Source organism: Cyprinus carpio, chromosome B16 (assembly GCF_018340385.1).
Source record: "Cyprinus carpio isolate SPL01 chromosome B16, ASM1834038v1, whole genome shotgun sequence".
Classification (NCBI taxonomy): Eukaryota; Metazoa; Chordata; class Actinopteri; order Cypriniformes; family Cyprinidae; genus Cyprinus; species Cyprinus carpio.
The window spans coordinates 29,344,920-29,361,752 of NC_056612.1; the positions used below are offsets into that span (position 1 = coordinate 29,344,920).

A 16,833-nucleotide genomic window follows, 5' to 3' on the forward strand; every position below is an offset into this window, starting at 1 on the left:
AGTCACATTCGAACTGCAATTTTGACCCGGTTCCGTCTTCTAAAAGCATTAAAATGTGCAATGTGCACAAAACACTTGCTTGCTTTCCAGAACAAATATCCCCACATTCTTAAATCAAGACACACTTAACTGGAGATCTTATTTTGTGAAATAATAGAAAGAAATACCTGCTAATGAGGTTAGAAAAACCCTTTAAATGAAGTCTTTCTCACCCCACTGGAAGATAATTTGTTCATGTTTTAAGCCTAAAATCACTTCAGGGTTGATGCATTTTTAACTTTACACCTTATGTCATATCTTGATTTAAGAACGTCTGAATATTTAGATATTTGTATCAGAAATCAAGACAAGAATACAGAGGATGGAAAAGGATCGTTTAGCCAGCGTGCTGCTTTAATACAGACGAGATATTTCTAAGCGGCTCCATCTAACCTAAAGTGATCCGGCGTGTGGTGAAGGCATCCGATCCGTGGCTTTCACTCGTTCTCCCGAACTTGCTGTACGGATTGATCGGAGAGTCTGGGACGAGACCTGGAACAAAAAAAAACGGCAGATGTTGGGAATCAATGCGTGGGAATCACAAATTCATATCCACGTCTTGTTTTCTGTCAGCCGTACACTGCACTTTGTCTCGTTCTCAAGTGTAAATATCTACAAATTCTTGAATCAGGATGCATTTTCTTGATAATTAAAATGACTGAAAAAATTATCCAAAGTTTGTTAGTTTTTGAACCTAGTTGAAAATCTGGAATCTGAGGGTGCAAAAAAAAAATATCTAAATGTTGAGAAAATCATCTTTAAAGTTGTTCAAATGAAGTTCTTAGCAATGCATATTACTAATCAAAAATTAAGTTTCGATATATTTATGGTAGGAAATGTACAAAATATCTTCATGGAACATGATCTTTACTTAATATCCTAATGATTTTTGGCATAAAAGAAAAATTTATGTCTATATTTTTGTCTATTGCTACAAATATACCTGTGCTACTTATGAATGCAAAATTTGGATTTATTTGGAGTTATTTTACTTGTCAAGTAAATGCATCTTGATTTAATATTTTTTTGATATTTATAAAACAAAACAAAAATACTTAGGAAAGAAAATGAGTTTTTGCAGCGTATATGAGAGACGTTTCGCCCTGAAATCATTCTTAGCAGCCATGAAACTGTATTGAAATATTTTTATTTAAAAAATAAGACGACAGTTGACATGCATTTAATATAAATTGCATAACACCGTCACTTGCATCTAAAAATTTCATGCAAGACACCATTAGTCTAACTAATAGATATCACCATATTAATCACAGTACATCAAGACAAGCTGAATGATTTTTTAAACCGTATATTAGGAATAAAATTTAGCAAAAAATCAGACAAATGAAATATGAACTTTAAGAGTATGGATGGAAATGAAGTGAAGGAAAATGTGTAGTCTGCTGTATGTAAGTAACAGATAAACACTTAAATGTGTATTTTTGGATGTTTTCTATACACTGGTCTGAAAGAAGACCTGTTATGGAAGTAAAATAACACAATACTGAATGCGTCTTGACATAAATGGTTAGCAGCTAATTGTTAGTTTCTAGTTTGGTGTTGGTTTTGAACCCTGTTGCTGTGACAGTATCTCGCTCAGGACGTCCTTCAGAGGGCAGACGCTCGTTTGTGTCTGTGTGTGTGTGTGTGTGTGTGTGTGTGGAGAGCAGGAGGTCAGAGACGCACAGTCCCTGATGTACAGACTAGAGCAGGAGGAACCACAATGGAAGCTTCCATCCATCATGCTGTCACACACACACACACACACACACACACACACACACACTTCACCACAGGACACACAAGCACACAGCAGAGCCAATGAGGACGCGGCCCAGAAACCATCAGTCATAACAGATCAGCATCACCACATACTCAGACTTTAGTAAGTAAAGTTTACAAAAATGACTTTTAGTTTGCAGCAGGATGTGGAAACTATGGAAGTTTGTTTCTACCGTGGGATAAAAATAAAAAATAAAACAAAAGTAAATGCGAACTTTTTTCCCTCACAATTCTGAATTTTGTTCAGTTTTTAAGGAAAAAGTCAGAATTGCGAGATATAAACTAAATTTTCTTGCACTCTGACTTTTTTTTCTCTGAATTCTGAGTTTACATCTCCAATTCAGTTTTTGTTTCCATTGAATTAAAAAAAAAAAAAAATAATAATAATAATTTTGTGGCAATAAAGCACTCAATGCAATAAATATATAAACATTATTTAACCGTAAAATAAGTATTTAAACATCAGTTATATTTGTTATACCACCTGTTGCATACACTTATTTAAAGAAATACATTTTGAATCACATTACACAAAATATTTAAAATATTTTTTTATGCAAAATTAGTTTTTCTATTTTAATCACACTTTGTTTACTCAGAAAAACTAGTAACACATTGAGTAAAAAAATGGTAAGTAAATGATTGTAATGGATTTGAAATTATTTTGTTTTTATTTTTTTTATAATATTTTTTGTTTTTATATTTGTTTTTTAAAAATCATTTTTTATTGATATTGTGAAAAATTATGACCATAAAAACGGGTGATATTTTTAGTGCAAGATTTGAACCAAAGAAAGGAAAGAAAGAAAGAAAAATAAAGTGCTGTAAAGCAGATATGAATAAAATCAAAAAACATAAATCTTCTACAAACTGCTTGATTAAACCCATGACTGGATCTTCTGTAAGAGCCGGATGTGAGGGTCGCATGGATCTGCTCAGCCTCGGTGTTCTGTGTTACCTGATCACACCTGAACGTGAGCGGATGAGGAGCAGTTGGGCAATGAAAACACGATGAAGCTGCAGCAGCCGGAGTGAGTGAGATGAGGACAGTCTTGTCATCACACAGAGGGATGAAGCTCTCGCTGAGGCTCACATCCTTTGATCTTCTCTTTACTTTCTACACTTTACTTTCGACCGGCTCTCAAGAATGTTAAACCGATGCACTGCAGCCACAGACACTCACACGAATGCATCGGCAGGCTGCGTGCTAGCCAATAAGACAAAATAAAATAAAATTAAATTAAGTTAAATTAAATAAAAAAAACATATAAATACAACTTAAAAATAAAATAATAATAAAATAAATAAAATAACAGATAATAAAAAAATCAAATAATAAATAAAAAGTAATAAAATAAAACAATTAAATCAAGTTAAATAAATTTTTTATAATAAGTAAAATATATTACATAACTAATAAAATATAAATAAATAAGAAATATTTTATTTTAGAAAAATAAATAACAGGAAATAATAATAATTAAAAATAACAAATAAAATACATTAAAATAATTTAATAATTAAATAAATTTTGATCAAATTAAATAATAAAATAAATTAAAATAATAAATAAAAATTAAATTCAATAAAAAACATACACATAAATACAAATTAAATAAAAATAAATAATTAAAGCAAAATATATAATAAAAATAAATAAATGAAAAGTAATACAATAAACAATTAAATCAAAATTGATCAATTTCTATAATTATTAAAAGTTATATAATATAAATGAATAAAGTATATTAGATAATTAATATAATTTTATTAATAAAGATTTAATAAATAGTAATGAATAAAATATATTACTTAATTAATAATATATTAATTAAAATGATATAATAAAATCCAGTCAAATTAAATAATAAAATAAAATAATAAAAAAATTAAATAAAATAATAAACAATGGGAGTCTAAACAAAAAAGAAAGTTAGCAGCCAATTGGCCAAAGTCAATTAAATATTAAATATTTAATTTTTTTCCAAGTAGTTTTAAATTACTCCCAAATAAATGCAGCAGTGTGTTGGAAGACGAATTCTCTCTTCAGGTCATTTTCACTGCTCTTCTGTGGCACGAACCCAAACATCTTCTCCTTCAGCTTGTCTCAAGGTCGTGGGGTTTTCCGTGGGTTTTTGCGCAGCAGCTGCGAGGGTTCGTCCTCCTGGCCTCCGCCGCGGCTCTGGGTTTCTCTCTCGCGATCGCAGGCGCCGAGTGCATTTACATTTCACCTCATTCCTTTGCCAGCACATAAATAACAGCTCTTCTCAGCTCTCCACCAGCGCTAATTAGCATAGAGTTAATCAAGCATGATTCAAGCAGCCCGTCTGACACTTTTCCACCAATTAGAGCTCGAGGACACGCTTTATTAGGAAAAGCTCAGCCAAAAAGAAGAAATTCTGAAGAAATGCATTTCTTTCCTCAAATCCTTGCGCTTTAACATTTTTATTTTCGTAAAACCAGATAACTGTTTAGTATTTTCTGAATTTAGTAATTAAAAAATGACTAAAATTGTATTTTAGTAAATGCAATCTGATGATGATCTTTAATAATGAACTGAAGGACAGGTTGGTGTCTGTGTGCATCTGGTAAAGCCTAAGCAAGGTCTTAATTCATAAGTAATGAGTAAAATAATTATGCTTTCAACAATAGAACTAAATGCTAATTATTGCTTAGACTTTACCCGATGCACATTTTTTGTTTTCTGTTTGAAATAAGATTATTTGGCTTGTTCCAAGCAAAAACTCACTTAATTTTGTTTTTATTTTTTTGTGTTAACAAGGATGTAATTTTTTTTTTTTTAGAAAATCCTTCTTGTTTTAAGAGTTTTTAGATATCTTGGCTGGAAACTAGACAAAAGATCTTTTTGCAGTGTACTGCTATCTAGTAAAGCGACCGTTAGCATTAGTATTTATGGAAGCTTCTTTCAGTGATGGAATAAAAATATAAAACAGGTAACTGCGACGACTTCTCTCAATTCTCTCAACTGCTAGCCTTCAATATCTTGCAATTCAAGCAAAAACTCACTTAACTCAACTTACTCAATTCTACATTTACATCTCGCAATTCTCACTTTTTCGTACAGTTTTGTGTAATTCTGACTTTTTTCTTGGTTTTGTTTTTGTGTTTCTTTATGAGAAGTGGTTTGGTTTAATTTTAATATAAAGGCATGTTGTGTGTCACAGCAGTTAAATCTGTCTATGATAAAATCTTACTATCAAACCTATACAATGAGTTTGGTAATATTAGAGAAATGCTTAAAAAAAATGCAAACCCTAAACCCATTAGATTTAGAAGCGATTTTCTTAAATAATGTACGGTAGTATTCAGTCGACTAAAATCTTTATGATATTTAGTCGACTAAAAAACTAGGACTTGAAAACTTAATATCAGGATGCCTAAAATATGACTAAAAACTGAAATGCCATTTAGTTTTTAAAAGACTAAATCAGAATTTGCTGTACAAATTAACACTACTTGCAAAATTCTGACTTTTTTCATAGGAATTTTTGCATTTTAGATTGCACAAATTCAGACTCTTTTATTAGAGGTCTTGGCGGGAGAGTTTTGCGTTTCTGACTTTTTTCTTAGTTTTGTGTTTACATTTCGTAATTTAGATTTTTTTCGTAAAGTTTTGTGATTACGTCTCGTAATTTTGACTTTTCGTTGAGTTTTGTGTTTACATCTCGCAAATTCAGATTTTTACTGTTTTGTAGATTACACACCATCTAGTAAGTTAGATTTTTTACTTGTTTGGTTTACATCTCGTAATTTAGATTTTTTACTGTTTTGTGTTTACATCTCGGAATTTAGATTTTACTGTTTTGTGTGTTACATCTCGTACTTTAGATTTTTACGTTTTGTGTGTTCCATCTCGTAATTCGAGATTTACTGTTTTGTGTTTACATCTCGGTAATTTAGATTTATTACTGTTTTGTGTTTACATCTGTAATTTAGATTTTTACTGTTTCGTGTTACATCTGTAATTAGATTTTTTCGTAAAGTTTGTGTTACGTCTCGTAATTTTGACTTTTCGGTTTGTTTTGTGTTTACATCTCGTAATTTAGATTTTTACTGTTTTGTGTTTTGTTTTGTGTTTACATCTCGTAATTTAGATTTTTTTCGTAAAGTTTTGCATATATTCACAATTCAGACTCTTTCTTAGAGTTTGGTTTACATATGGCAATTATGACTTTTTTCATAGTTTCGTGTTACATCTCGCACAAAATTTCAAGAGTTTTTCTTTGTTTTGACATCTCGCAAAATTCAGACTTTTCTGTTTCACGTTTACATCTTGCAAATTCTGATTTTTTTTTGTTTTTTTGTGTTTTTTTGCATTTATATTTCACAATTCAGACTTTTTTTTATAGTTTTGTGTTTACACCTCGCAATTCTGATGTTTTTCTTAGTTTTTGCATTTACATCTCACAATTCCAGCTCTTTTCCTAGAGTTCAGCATTTACATCTCCTAGTTCTGATTTTTTTCTCTGAATTCTAAGTTTGGAGACGTAAACTCAAAACACTGGGGGAAAAATATCTGAATGGCGAGATAAAGTCATAATTACCTTTTTCATGTTATATTCTGTGGCTGAAACAAGCTTCAATAAGCATTTCTACAACTACAACTCATTCGTAATCTCCACTCGTCCTCCGCCGAGGCCACATCAGCATTGATCAGGCAGTGCTGGGACACACGCGAGTCGAGTGCTCCGGTATCGGACTGTGTTTGAAGAACACGTTTTCTGCTGAACACAGCATTACTGAGCCCAACACAATGAACCTGATCAATAAAGACCTGAGTTACAACAACTCCACATGATCTCCTGCAATCAGCCAAAACTTAACAACTGAAGATGTATTAGCTAATAAGAAGTCGTTGCAGAATGTAGTTGCACCAGTCTAAATCCAGACCATAATTATTGGTGCAATTATCTCCAGCTAATTCATCAACAGGAAAGTATGGAATACATCAGTGATTGAACAAACACTGCACACAACGTCAGCTGACCATATATAAATACTAGTTTTATTTTTTATTTTGTCAATGGAATTTGTGGTTCTCATGATTCTGAAGAAAAAAATGTATATTGTTCATATCTGAAATATTAACTTTTATCCCAATACTTCTGTGATTTGAATGTTTGTAAGACAGAAATAATGATACCGTGTGGCTGAAAAGACTGAAGAACACAGATTTAAATGGTGTGAAATTTGTTTACCAGGTTTTAGTCACTATATCATTTTCTTTATGCCATTTGACATTTTCATGGCTCTAGTGTTTTTGTAAAATGCAGAAAATAGTCCTAATGAGTAGCTGTGAGTGAACTCTTGTGAATACTAATGAGAGAAGTGCAGGACTGACGTTACTCACCGTACTTCTTGCGGATTTCATCATGTTTCACCTTCCTCTCCGCCCTCCTGCAACAAACAGTAACCAGAGATGAGACGGCTTTTGACACACTATGCAGATTTTTGAAACAAAATACAACATTTCTGAGTCGTTTGCATCATTTGAGCTGTATTTTTTTTGCAGAGACTTGGAAGAAACTAGTTACATTAGACTAACGTCAACATGGACAGGCCGCCATGATCAAAATAATACAATAATTGATTGATTGTTAATCATCAGTTTATATTTTGTTTATAACATTCATGGTGAAAAACAAGTGGAAAATAGAAAAGAAAAGAAAAAAAATTTAATTAAACATAAAAAAATAAATAAGTAAATAAATAACTTAATACTATGTGTTGTGTGCTGATAAGAGCGTGAAATTCAAGAGACCTGAAATGAATTTTTTTTTTTTTTTTGCATTTACATCTAACAATTATGATTTTGTTCTTAAGCCCCGTTCACACCAGGAATAATAGTTATCTTTAATCGTTATCATCCTAGGTGTGTAAGGGCCTTGAGAAGTTAACATGTACATCTCACAATTCTGATACAATTCTGTCTTTTTTCTCATAGTTTTGCGTTTAAATCTCGCAATTATGATTTTTAATTTTTTTATTTTTGTATTTAAATCTCGCAATTCTGATTTTTTATTTTTTTATTTTTGTGTTTAAATCTCGCAATTTTTATGTTTTTGTTTTTGTGTTTAAATCTCGCAATTCAGATTTTTTTTTATTTTTGTATTTTGTTTTTTTGTTTTATTTATTTTTTGTTTTTATGTTTCTTTTTTTAAATCTCGCAATTATTATTTTTTTTTTTCAATTCTGATTTATTTTTTTTTTTTTAGAGTTCTGCATTTAAATCTCGCAATTATGATTTTTTTTAATTTTTTTTGATTTTTTTTTTTTTATTTTTGTATTTTTATGTTTTTTTTTTTTTTTTTTTTGTTTTTATTTTTTGCAATTTTTTTATTTTTTATTTTTATATAATTTTTTATTTTTTTTTGTGTTTAAATCTCGCAATTATGACTTTTTTTTTTTTTTAAGAGTTTTGCGTTTACATCTCTTGCTTTTTTTTCCTAAAATGTTGCATTTACATCTTGGAATTATGATTTTTTTGTCTTAAAGTTTTGCTTTTTATATTTCACAATTCTGAATTTTTTTCTCTGTATTTTGCCCGATATAAATCCTGAGTCCTGTAAAACTAGTACAAGAAGAGCAAATCAAACTCATAACCTGGATTTACTTTCTGTAACCAAAACTGTTGAACTGAAAACCTGAAGTCCTGAAGAGCAGCACTAGATGATTCACGGTGAGTTCATGTCTTTGTTTAAGGACGTCCATTCCTTCACAGACGCGTGGTAAATACGAGCAGCAGTGTTTTATGTGCGTGTTCCGACACACGAGCGGCGCCTGAACGACACCAATCACTCCCCTGTACATCATTCATCCTCTCTCTACAGCCCTGAACGAAGATGGGCCGAGCCTCCAGACAAACTGCGGCCGCTTGACACCAAATAAATCAGCCGGAGCTTAACGAGCAGCTGATCTGTGAACAATCACTGGAGCCGTTAGCCATCTGTTGCTGCTTCCACAATCCTGAACAAAGCAGCACAACAAGGACTCCACCAGCTCCTGTTTTACACATGTATCTGTTACAGATCAGATTTCTGCATTCAACTGCAATCATAAACGCTTAGATCAACAGCAAATAACACTAAAAACACCACTGAGGGAATTTATTAAAAAGGCAAAAGTTTGGGGGTCAGCAAGAGCATTAAATGTTTATTAAATAAACCTCTTCTGCTCACCAAGGCTGCTTTTATTTAATCAAAAATACTATTTAAATACATTTTATTTTTCAGAATTCACAGATGAATAGAAAGTTAAGAACAACAGCATTTGTTAGAAATAGAAATCTTCTTATAAATGTCTAAAACTGTCACTTTTTATCAATTTAATAAATCCTTGAGGAGTAAAAATATTTTTTAACTAAATTACATTTTACTGACCCCAAACTTTTGAATGGTGTGTATTTAAATCACATTTAAAGGTACAGTTCAAACAATTAACATGAAACACCAAAAAAAGAAAAATAATGTTTTTAATATTAATAATATTAACTGATGCAACTTCCGACTGTAAACGATAGATGTATTAGATAATGTCTGATTTAAAAATAAACTAAGTTTAATAAATGTAATAATTAAGTATATTTAAGTATTAGTTCACGTTACCTAATGTTTACCTGGCTGTAAATTGTTACGAAAATATCATAGAGCTAACCCTTGCTAATCAATTTTGTTTCTGTGTCAATCTTTCAATTCTTAAACAAAAAAAAATCCATTTTTTTTCAAGGACACCAGAAGGCTTACGCGGCACAACGACTTCCAGAATGCACTGCGCTGCCGTTAGCGACGATTATTCAACACGATAGGCACTAAAGAAACACATCAGGCTGTTCTCTGTAGTGACAGACGAAAATACCAAACAAAAACACATTCGTTCATCAGACGCACACAGTCCTCCGAGACCCTGCAGAGATATCTGATCTCGGTTAATCTGAGCTCTCCAGTTTAAAGGAGATTCCTGCCACCCTCGAGTGTGTGACACAGAAGTGACCTTGTTAGTGCATCACAGCTGCTGAGAGCCCTACAGACATATTTACACACAACACACGTAATCAACAACGCTCTGACACACACACACACACACAACCGAATCCACTTCAGATCAACAGGTGCTTGAAATAAACCTTCAACTGTGACACGACGGGATCGAATGCAGCCAAACCTCACTGTGAAAAACTGTATGCATGCATTTTGCAGCATTAAAGGAATAGTTTGGACGCTCATTCTGACGGCACCCATTCACTGCAGAGCATCCATTGCTGAGACACTGATGCAGTGCTACATTTCTACAAACCTGATGAAGAAACAAACTCATCCTGATCTCAGATGAACTGAGGGGCTTCATAAAAACAGGAAGTCAACAGACCGTTTTTAGAAGAAGGGACCGAGAGGTGTAGAATAAAGATAAATAATGTGAAAAATAATGCATTTATTATTTTTTTTTTTTTTATTGAAGCATTAACATGTTAGACTGCACCAGAGCTGTCAAAATGGCTTAAAAAACCAATATGAATTCTGTACTTAAATATTATCATTATTAGATTTATTTTATATTTTTTAGGGCATAATTTCAGTTAAGATGGAAAAAAGCTTTGTCTTCTCTCCTGAGGCCACAAGAGGGCGCCTCGAGCAAAATATCACTAATGCACGTTTATTCAACACAATAAAATAAAAAGTGCATAATGTTTAAATTAATGTTTCTAAACCAGTCGCTTAAACAATTAGAAACAAAACAGCATCATGTATGCATGTATAGTTTAATACAAAGAACCGAAAAACAATCACAAAGAGCACTTTCTTCATTTAAAAGCGTGAGATGCAGTGCGATGAGAAAACTGTTTAACTCCCAGCGGAGAGATTTACGTACCGTTCATCTGCTCGCTGTCTGATCTCCTCTCTTCTCCGCGCAAACTGCTCATCATCACTGTCAAAACTGCAAATACATTTCAGAATATCACTCAATACTATATTAGTGCATTAACAATAACACAGGCTTGAGTGAATTACAGCATACTCATCTCATAATTACTGCAGTTACACACTAAATTTGATCAGCATGTTTATGAAAAACCAGACTTCATTTGTGACCCCGGAACACAAAACCAGTCATAAGGGTCAGTTTTTGTGAAATTGAGATTTATGCATCATCTGGAAGCTGAATAAATAATCTCTCCATTGATGTGTGGTTTTGTTAGGAGGACAATATTTGTCTGAGATACAACTATTTGAGAATCTAGAATCTGAGGGTGCAAAAAAAAAAAAAATCTAAATATTGAGAAAATCATCTTTAAAGTTGTTCAAATGAAGTTCTTAGCAATGCATATTACTAATCAAAAATTAAGTTTTGATTTAATTATGGTAGGAAATTTACTGAATATCTTCATGGAACATGATCTTTACTTAATATCCTGATGATTTTTGTCATAAAAGAGAAATTTATAATTTTGACCGATACAATGTATTAATGCAGTGACTGGTTATTATACATTAGCACTAGAAAAATCATTTCTGAGTCCGAGAACATGAACAACCAGCAGATAATTACACAAAATCAGTGAGCTTTACATCATCACACATGAATTCCCCTTCACTCATAAAAGACAATAATATAAACACAGTTTACTCCGAATGAGAAGGAAAAGTGAAACTATGATCTGTAGTCCAGCCGTAGAACAATCCGTTCTAAACAAAGACTCATCATGTGCAGCTGAGTAAGCATTAATGAGAGACGGAGAGAGCGCTTCTGCTTCTGTAAGTGAAGCACGTCTGTGTGTGATCGAGATTGAGACGCAGATAGAAGACTGGACAAACACACAGATGTGCCCTTTACAACCCGTCAATACAAAACCGGCTGTTTGGGTTCTTGATTCTTACCTCTTGTGTTATTCTTGATAGGTTTATTAACTCTATAATGTATCGTATTCAATGCATGAATTTCTGAGGTCTCTGAAAGATCAAAACGGTGCTGTTTCACACTTAATCTCCTCATGTCTTCAGTCTCTGATTCATAGTTTAGAGTGTTTTATCCAGTCTTTTAGTTTAATTAGTTTAAACGTTCAGCAAAAAATAAAGTTTGCTTAATTTTCAATAATTAAAAAAGATAAATTAAATTAATGTTTTATGCCTTTATTTGATAACCAGAAAATTTTAGGGAAAAAATAAATAAAAAAAATCACAAGGCTACTTTAATTTAAAAAAAATAAATAAAAAAAAGAATAAATTAAGTTGTTTTATGCTTTCAAATAATTAGACATGCTAAAACACAGAATCTGGTAACATTAAAAAATATGGTGAGAAAAAAATTTAACATTTCATAAAGCCCTAAAACATGTCATTTTTGTTAAACTTTTATTAAATTGATGTGAAAATGTATACGTTTCTTGGTTTTAATTAATTAGACATGCTTTTAGATTAATACACTTTAATTAAATTATTAAAAAGGGAGTCGAGAAAATTAAACGGAAAAAAACAGAATCCAGAAAAATTAAAACGAAAAAAATGGAATTTTGATCAAAATAAAACGTAATTTAGGAAAAAATTTACCGATTTAATAGAGCCCTACTTAATGAGAAGCTGAGGATCAGATACAATATGTCTTTACTTGAAAAGTTTTAAGTTGTGACTGCTTTAAAAAAAAAAAAAAAAATTACAATTCTTCAGGTATAACGATACGGAAATGCAAAAACTGTTTATAGATTTTGAATGCATTATGAAGATTAAAGAAGCAGTTCATCCAAAATAAAATAAGAGTTTTTGCATTATGGTAAAATTTGTCACGATAACTGAAGAAATAGTTTTCACTCGGAAATTACCAGTGAATTTTACAATTAATTACACAGAAATAAAAAGTAACACTTTTTTAATATATTTTCTCTAAAGGTTGAGTTAAGTGTTGTATTTAAAAAAAACAAAAAAAGAAGAAGATTTTCCTTCACAATTATTTCATCGTGTCAGGCTTTCCAGGGTCCAATAAATCCAGGGTTCAATAAACTGTTCAGGGTTAATGTTTGACCACAGAACTGAGGTGGAAGTGAAACCTGTGAGTGTGAAGCTGCTCTGTGTCTGTCTGACCTGGACGAGCGTCTGCGTTTACAGCAGCAGCAGCAGCAGCAGCAGACGGTGACGGCCAGCAGCAGAGTCCCACACACCACGGCCATCGCGATGATCAGAGCCTCGAAGTTCACTGAAACAACAAGACATCCCAACACTGAAGACCAGGGTCACTCCTGACACCTGCTGGACGCTTACTGACCCAACACTGCTCTCGTGATCCGGGAGTCGTGTGATTGTTTCACTGTTAACATGAGAGAGTTTGCATCATCTAGAACTGACCCGTGTAACACATTCGGGTCTGATCTGAGATGCATCGTTTTTAGCAAGAGAGCAAGACTTTGCACAGGTTTTAAGACCCACAAAACACACATCATTCATATTTTTCTGATCGTTTACAGTTATTTTTTAAGAGATACAGTACAGGTCAAAAGTTTGGAAACATTACTATTTTTAATGTTTTTGAAAGAAGTCTCTTCTGCTCATCAAGGCTGCATTTATTTGATCAAAAATACAGTAAAAGCAGTACTATTCTGAAATATTATTACAATTTAAAATAATTGTTTTCTGTCTCAATGTACTTTAAAATATAATTTATTCCTGTGATGCAAAGCTGAATTTTCAGCATCATTACTCCAGCCTTCAGTGTCACATGTAACATCCAGTCTATCACATGATTATTTAGAAATCATTCTAATATTCTGATTTATTATGAGTGTTGGAAACAGTTCTGCTAGGTAATATATTTGATGAATAAAAGGTTAAAAAGAACTGCATTTATTCAAAATAAAAAAAAAATTCTAATAATATATATTCTAATAGTATTATTTTTTCTTTACTATCACTTTTTATCAATTTAACACATCCTTGCTGAATAAAAGTATTGATTTTATTTAAAAAAAAAGAAAGAAAAAAAAAATTACTGACCCCAAATTACTGACCAGTAGTGTATATTGTTATTACAAAATATTTATATTTTAAAAACTTAGCTTCTTTTTTTTTTTTTTTTTTAACTTTTTTATTCATCAAAGTATCCTAAAAAAAGTATCACATGTTCTGAAAAAAATATTAAGCAGCAGAACTGTTTCCAACTTTGATAATGAATCATCATATTAGAATGATTTCTAAAGGATCATGTGATAATGATCCTAAAAATTCAGCTTTGCATCACAGAAATAAATGATAATTTAAAAGTATAATAAATTTAAAAACAATTATTTTAAATTGTAATAATATATCACAATATTAAATTTTTTTTCTGTATTTTTGATCAAATAAATGCAGGCTTGATGACAAGAAGAAACTTCTTTCAAAAACATTGAAAATAGTAATGTTTCCAAACTTTTGACCTGTACTGTATAACCAGGTATATATGGAGCACCATTAGGTGTCAAAAATACTTTCTGTAAAATGATCAATTAAGTTATATAAGTGTCCAAAAAAAAAAAACCTGTATAAAATACATTTTTTTAATATATATATATATATATATATATATATATATATATATATATATATATATATATATATATATATATATATATATATATATATAAAAACGAATAAAAATAAAATTACTAAAAACTATTTCTGGAAATGTAACTGAAATTAGAATAAAAACTGAAAACTGTAAATAGAAGATAATTCAAAATATTTATAAAAACTGTAAGAGTAAATAAATAATACTAAGTTTCACAGTTGAGCAATCATTTTTTAATACTTAACCACTAAATGGCACAAACAGCCAATCAGAGTAGGTCTGACGCAGAAGTATAAATCAGCCTTTAGTCTGAAGGGCGGCTGAACGGGGGACTTCCAGCCCTGAATAAATCTGACTTCATGAATGTGAGAGTGTTACTTCCATCGGCTCGACAGCTGCTGTACATTAGAGGTCAGCATCTGTGTTGTTCTGTTCATGAGGCTGAACTCACCCCAGCAAACACCCCAGCGAGCCTGAGAGAGCTCACACACCGACGCCGGAGGAATCACATACGACACCGGATAATCTGTGCAGCTGCTGTTCGTCTGGCACCACAAACACTGCCAGGAAAAACACCTTCATTATTATTAATAATGTTAATCTTATTTTTTATACATTACCAACACATATAATATTATTATTATTACTTTATTATTATTATTATATCATTAATACCATCCTCTAGGATGTTAAAAATATTTATTATTATTGTGTGTGTATCATTAATGCCATCCTCTAGGATGTTAAAAAAAATTATTGTGTTATTATTATTATTATATTATCATTAATGCCATCCTCTACGATGTTACAAAAATATTTATTATTATTATTGTTTTTATTATTATTATTATTATTATATTATCATTAATGCCATCCTCTACGATGTTACAAAAATATTTATTATTATTATTTTTATTATTATTATATTATTATCATTAATGACATCCTCTAGGATTTCCGAGTATAAATTTTGTTTTTATTTTTATTTTTTTTTTTTTTTTTTTTTTATTATTTGTCTGGTAATATTTACTATTGTTTTGTTATAATAAATACAATATAATATTATTTATCTGGTAACTTATTATTATTATCATCATTAATGCCATCCTCTAGGATGTTACAAAAATATTTATTATTATTTTATTATTATTATTATATTATCATTAATGCCATCCTCTAGGATGTTACAAAAATATATTTTATTATTATTATTATTATTATTATTATTATTATTATTATTATTATTATTATTATTATATTATCATTAATGCCATCCTCTAGGATGTTACAAAAATATTTATTATTTTTATTATTATTATTATTATTATTATTATTAATGCCATCCTCTAGGATGTTACAAAAATTATTTATTATTATTATATTTTTATTATTATTATTATTATTATTATATTATTATTTATTAATGCCATCCTTCTAGGATGTTACAAAATATTTATTATTATTATTATTATTATTATTATTATTATATAATGCCATCCTCTAGGATGTTACAAAAATATTTATTATTATTATTATTAGTATTATTATTAGTATTATTATATAATGCCATCCTCTAGGATGTTACAAAAATATTTATTATTATAACTATTATTAATGAAATCCTCCAGGATGTTACATTCATTAATAAAAACATTAATTAATTCATTCATTTATTTATACATTTTTTAATTGATATTCTCCAGGAAGTGAGATAATTTAGTAGAAAATAACAAACAATATTATCAATGGATTCTGTGATGTTTTGTTGCATTATCATTGGTTTGTGTCACTAAACCATTCATCTTATTTGTTATTTGTGGCCAAATGGCCCAGTTTAGTTTGATAAAATTACATTTCATGATATTTTGTGTTTTTTTTTTGAAAATTGTAATGAAGTTATATTTAAACAAATTAGAGCATCTGAGCAGATTTCTGAGTCTGATATACACTTTCACATAAAAACTTCTCTAAATTACAACATGACAATATTAATTTTCAAAAGGTTCAGAAGGTAATGCAGATAAGGAACCACTAAAGGAGCATGATGTGATCTTACCGAGACATTGGCGAGGCACAGCTCACAGGAAGTCATTGTGGTGCATGCTGGGACGAGAAAGAATAAAAACTACAGATCAGACAAATCACTGACATGAAAACAACACCAAAAACACTAATAAAGAGCTGCTATTTTATATTGTTATTTGTTTGCAAAAGTCCTTTCAGTGTTTCTACATCACTGACCAACACTACTGACATTAAAATTAGTGACAGTTTTATATTTAACATCCAATAAATGATGAAAATATCACAATACGTAAAACTGAACAATAGGAATGTAAGTTACATATACTATAATTATAATTTAAGACAAAGTAGTAATATGTTTTATTAATTTTTTTTAATAATGTTTTTTATTAGAATTTTTTTGATGCTGAAGTTGAGAGATATGTGTTTAAGTTACAT

General features: G+C 30.5%; 1 protein-coding gene across 2 annotated transcripts; it reads right to left on the reverse strand.

Annotated features, from left to right (window-relative positions):
- Positions 1-375: 375 nt before the first annotated feature.
- Positions 376-16,579, reverse strand: LOC122140064 (pituitary tumor-transforming gene 1 protein-interacting protein-like). Of its 2 annotated transcripts, none has more exons than XM_042741813.1 (6): positions 16,427-16,467; positions 14,822-14,930; positions 12,912-13,023; positions 10,708-10,773; positions 7,193-7,239; positions 376-531 (listed from the first exon to the last, which is right to left on the reverse strand). In XM_042741813.1, exons 1-6 carry the CDS (start codon positions 16,460-16,462, stop codon positions 428-430), a joined length of 474 nt encoding a protein of 157 aa, XP_042597747.1. In that variant the 5' UTR covers positions 16,463-16,467; the 3' UTR covers positions 376-427. The 2 variants fall into 2 exon arrangements, with proteins under 2 accessions (XP_042597747.1, XP_042597746.1); XM_042741812.1 differs by lacking the exon at positions 376-531 and adding an exon at positions 3,685-4,059 and having other exon boundaries at positions 16,427-16,579.
- Between the last annotated feature and the right edge of the window lie 254 nt (positions 16,580-16,833).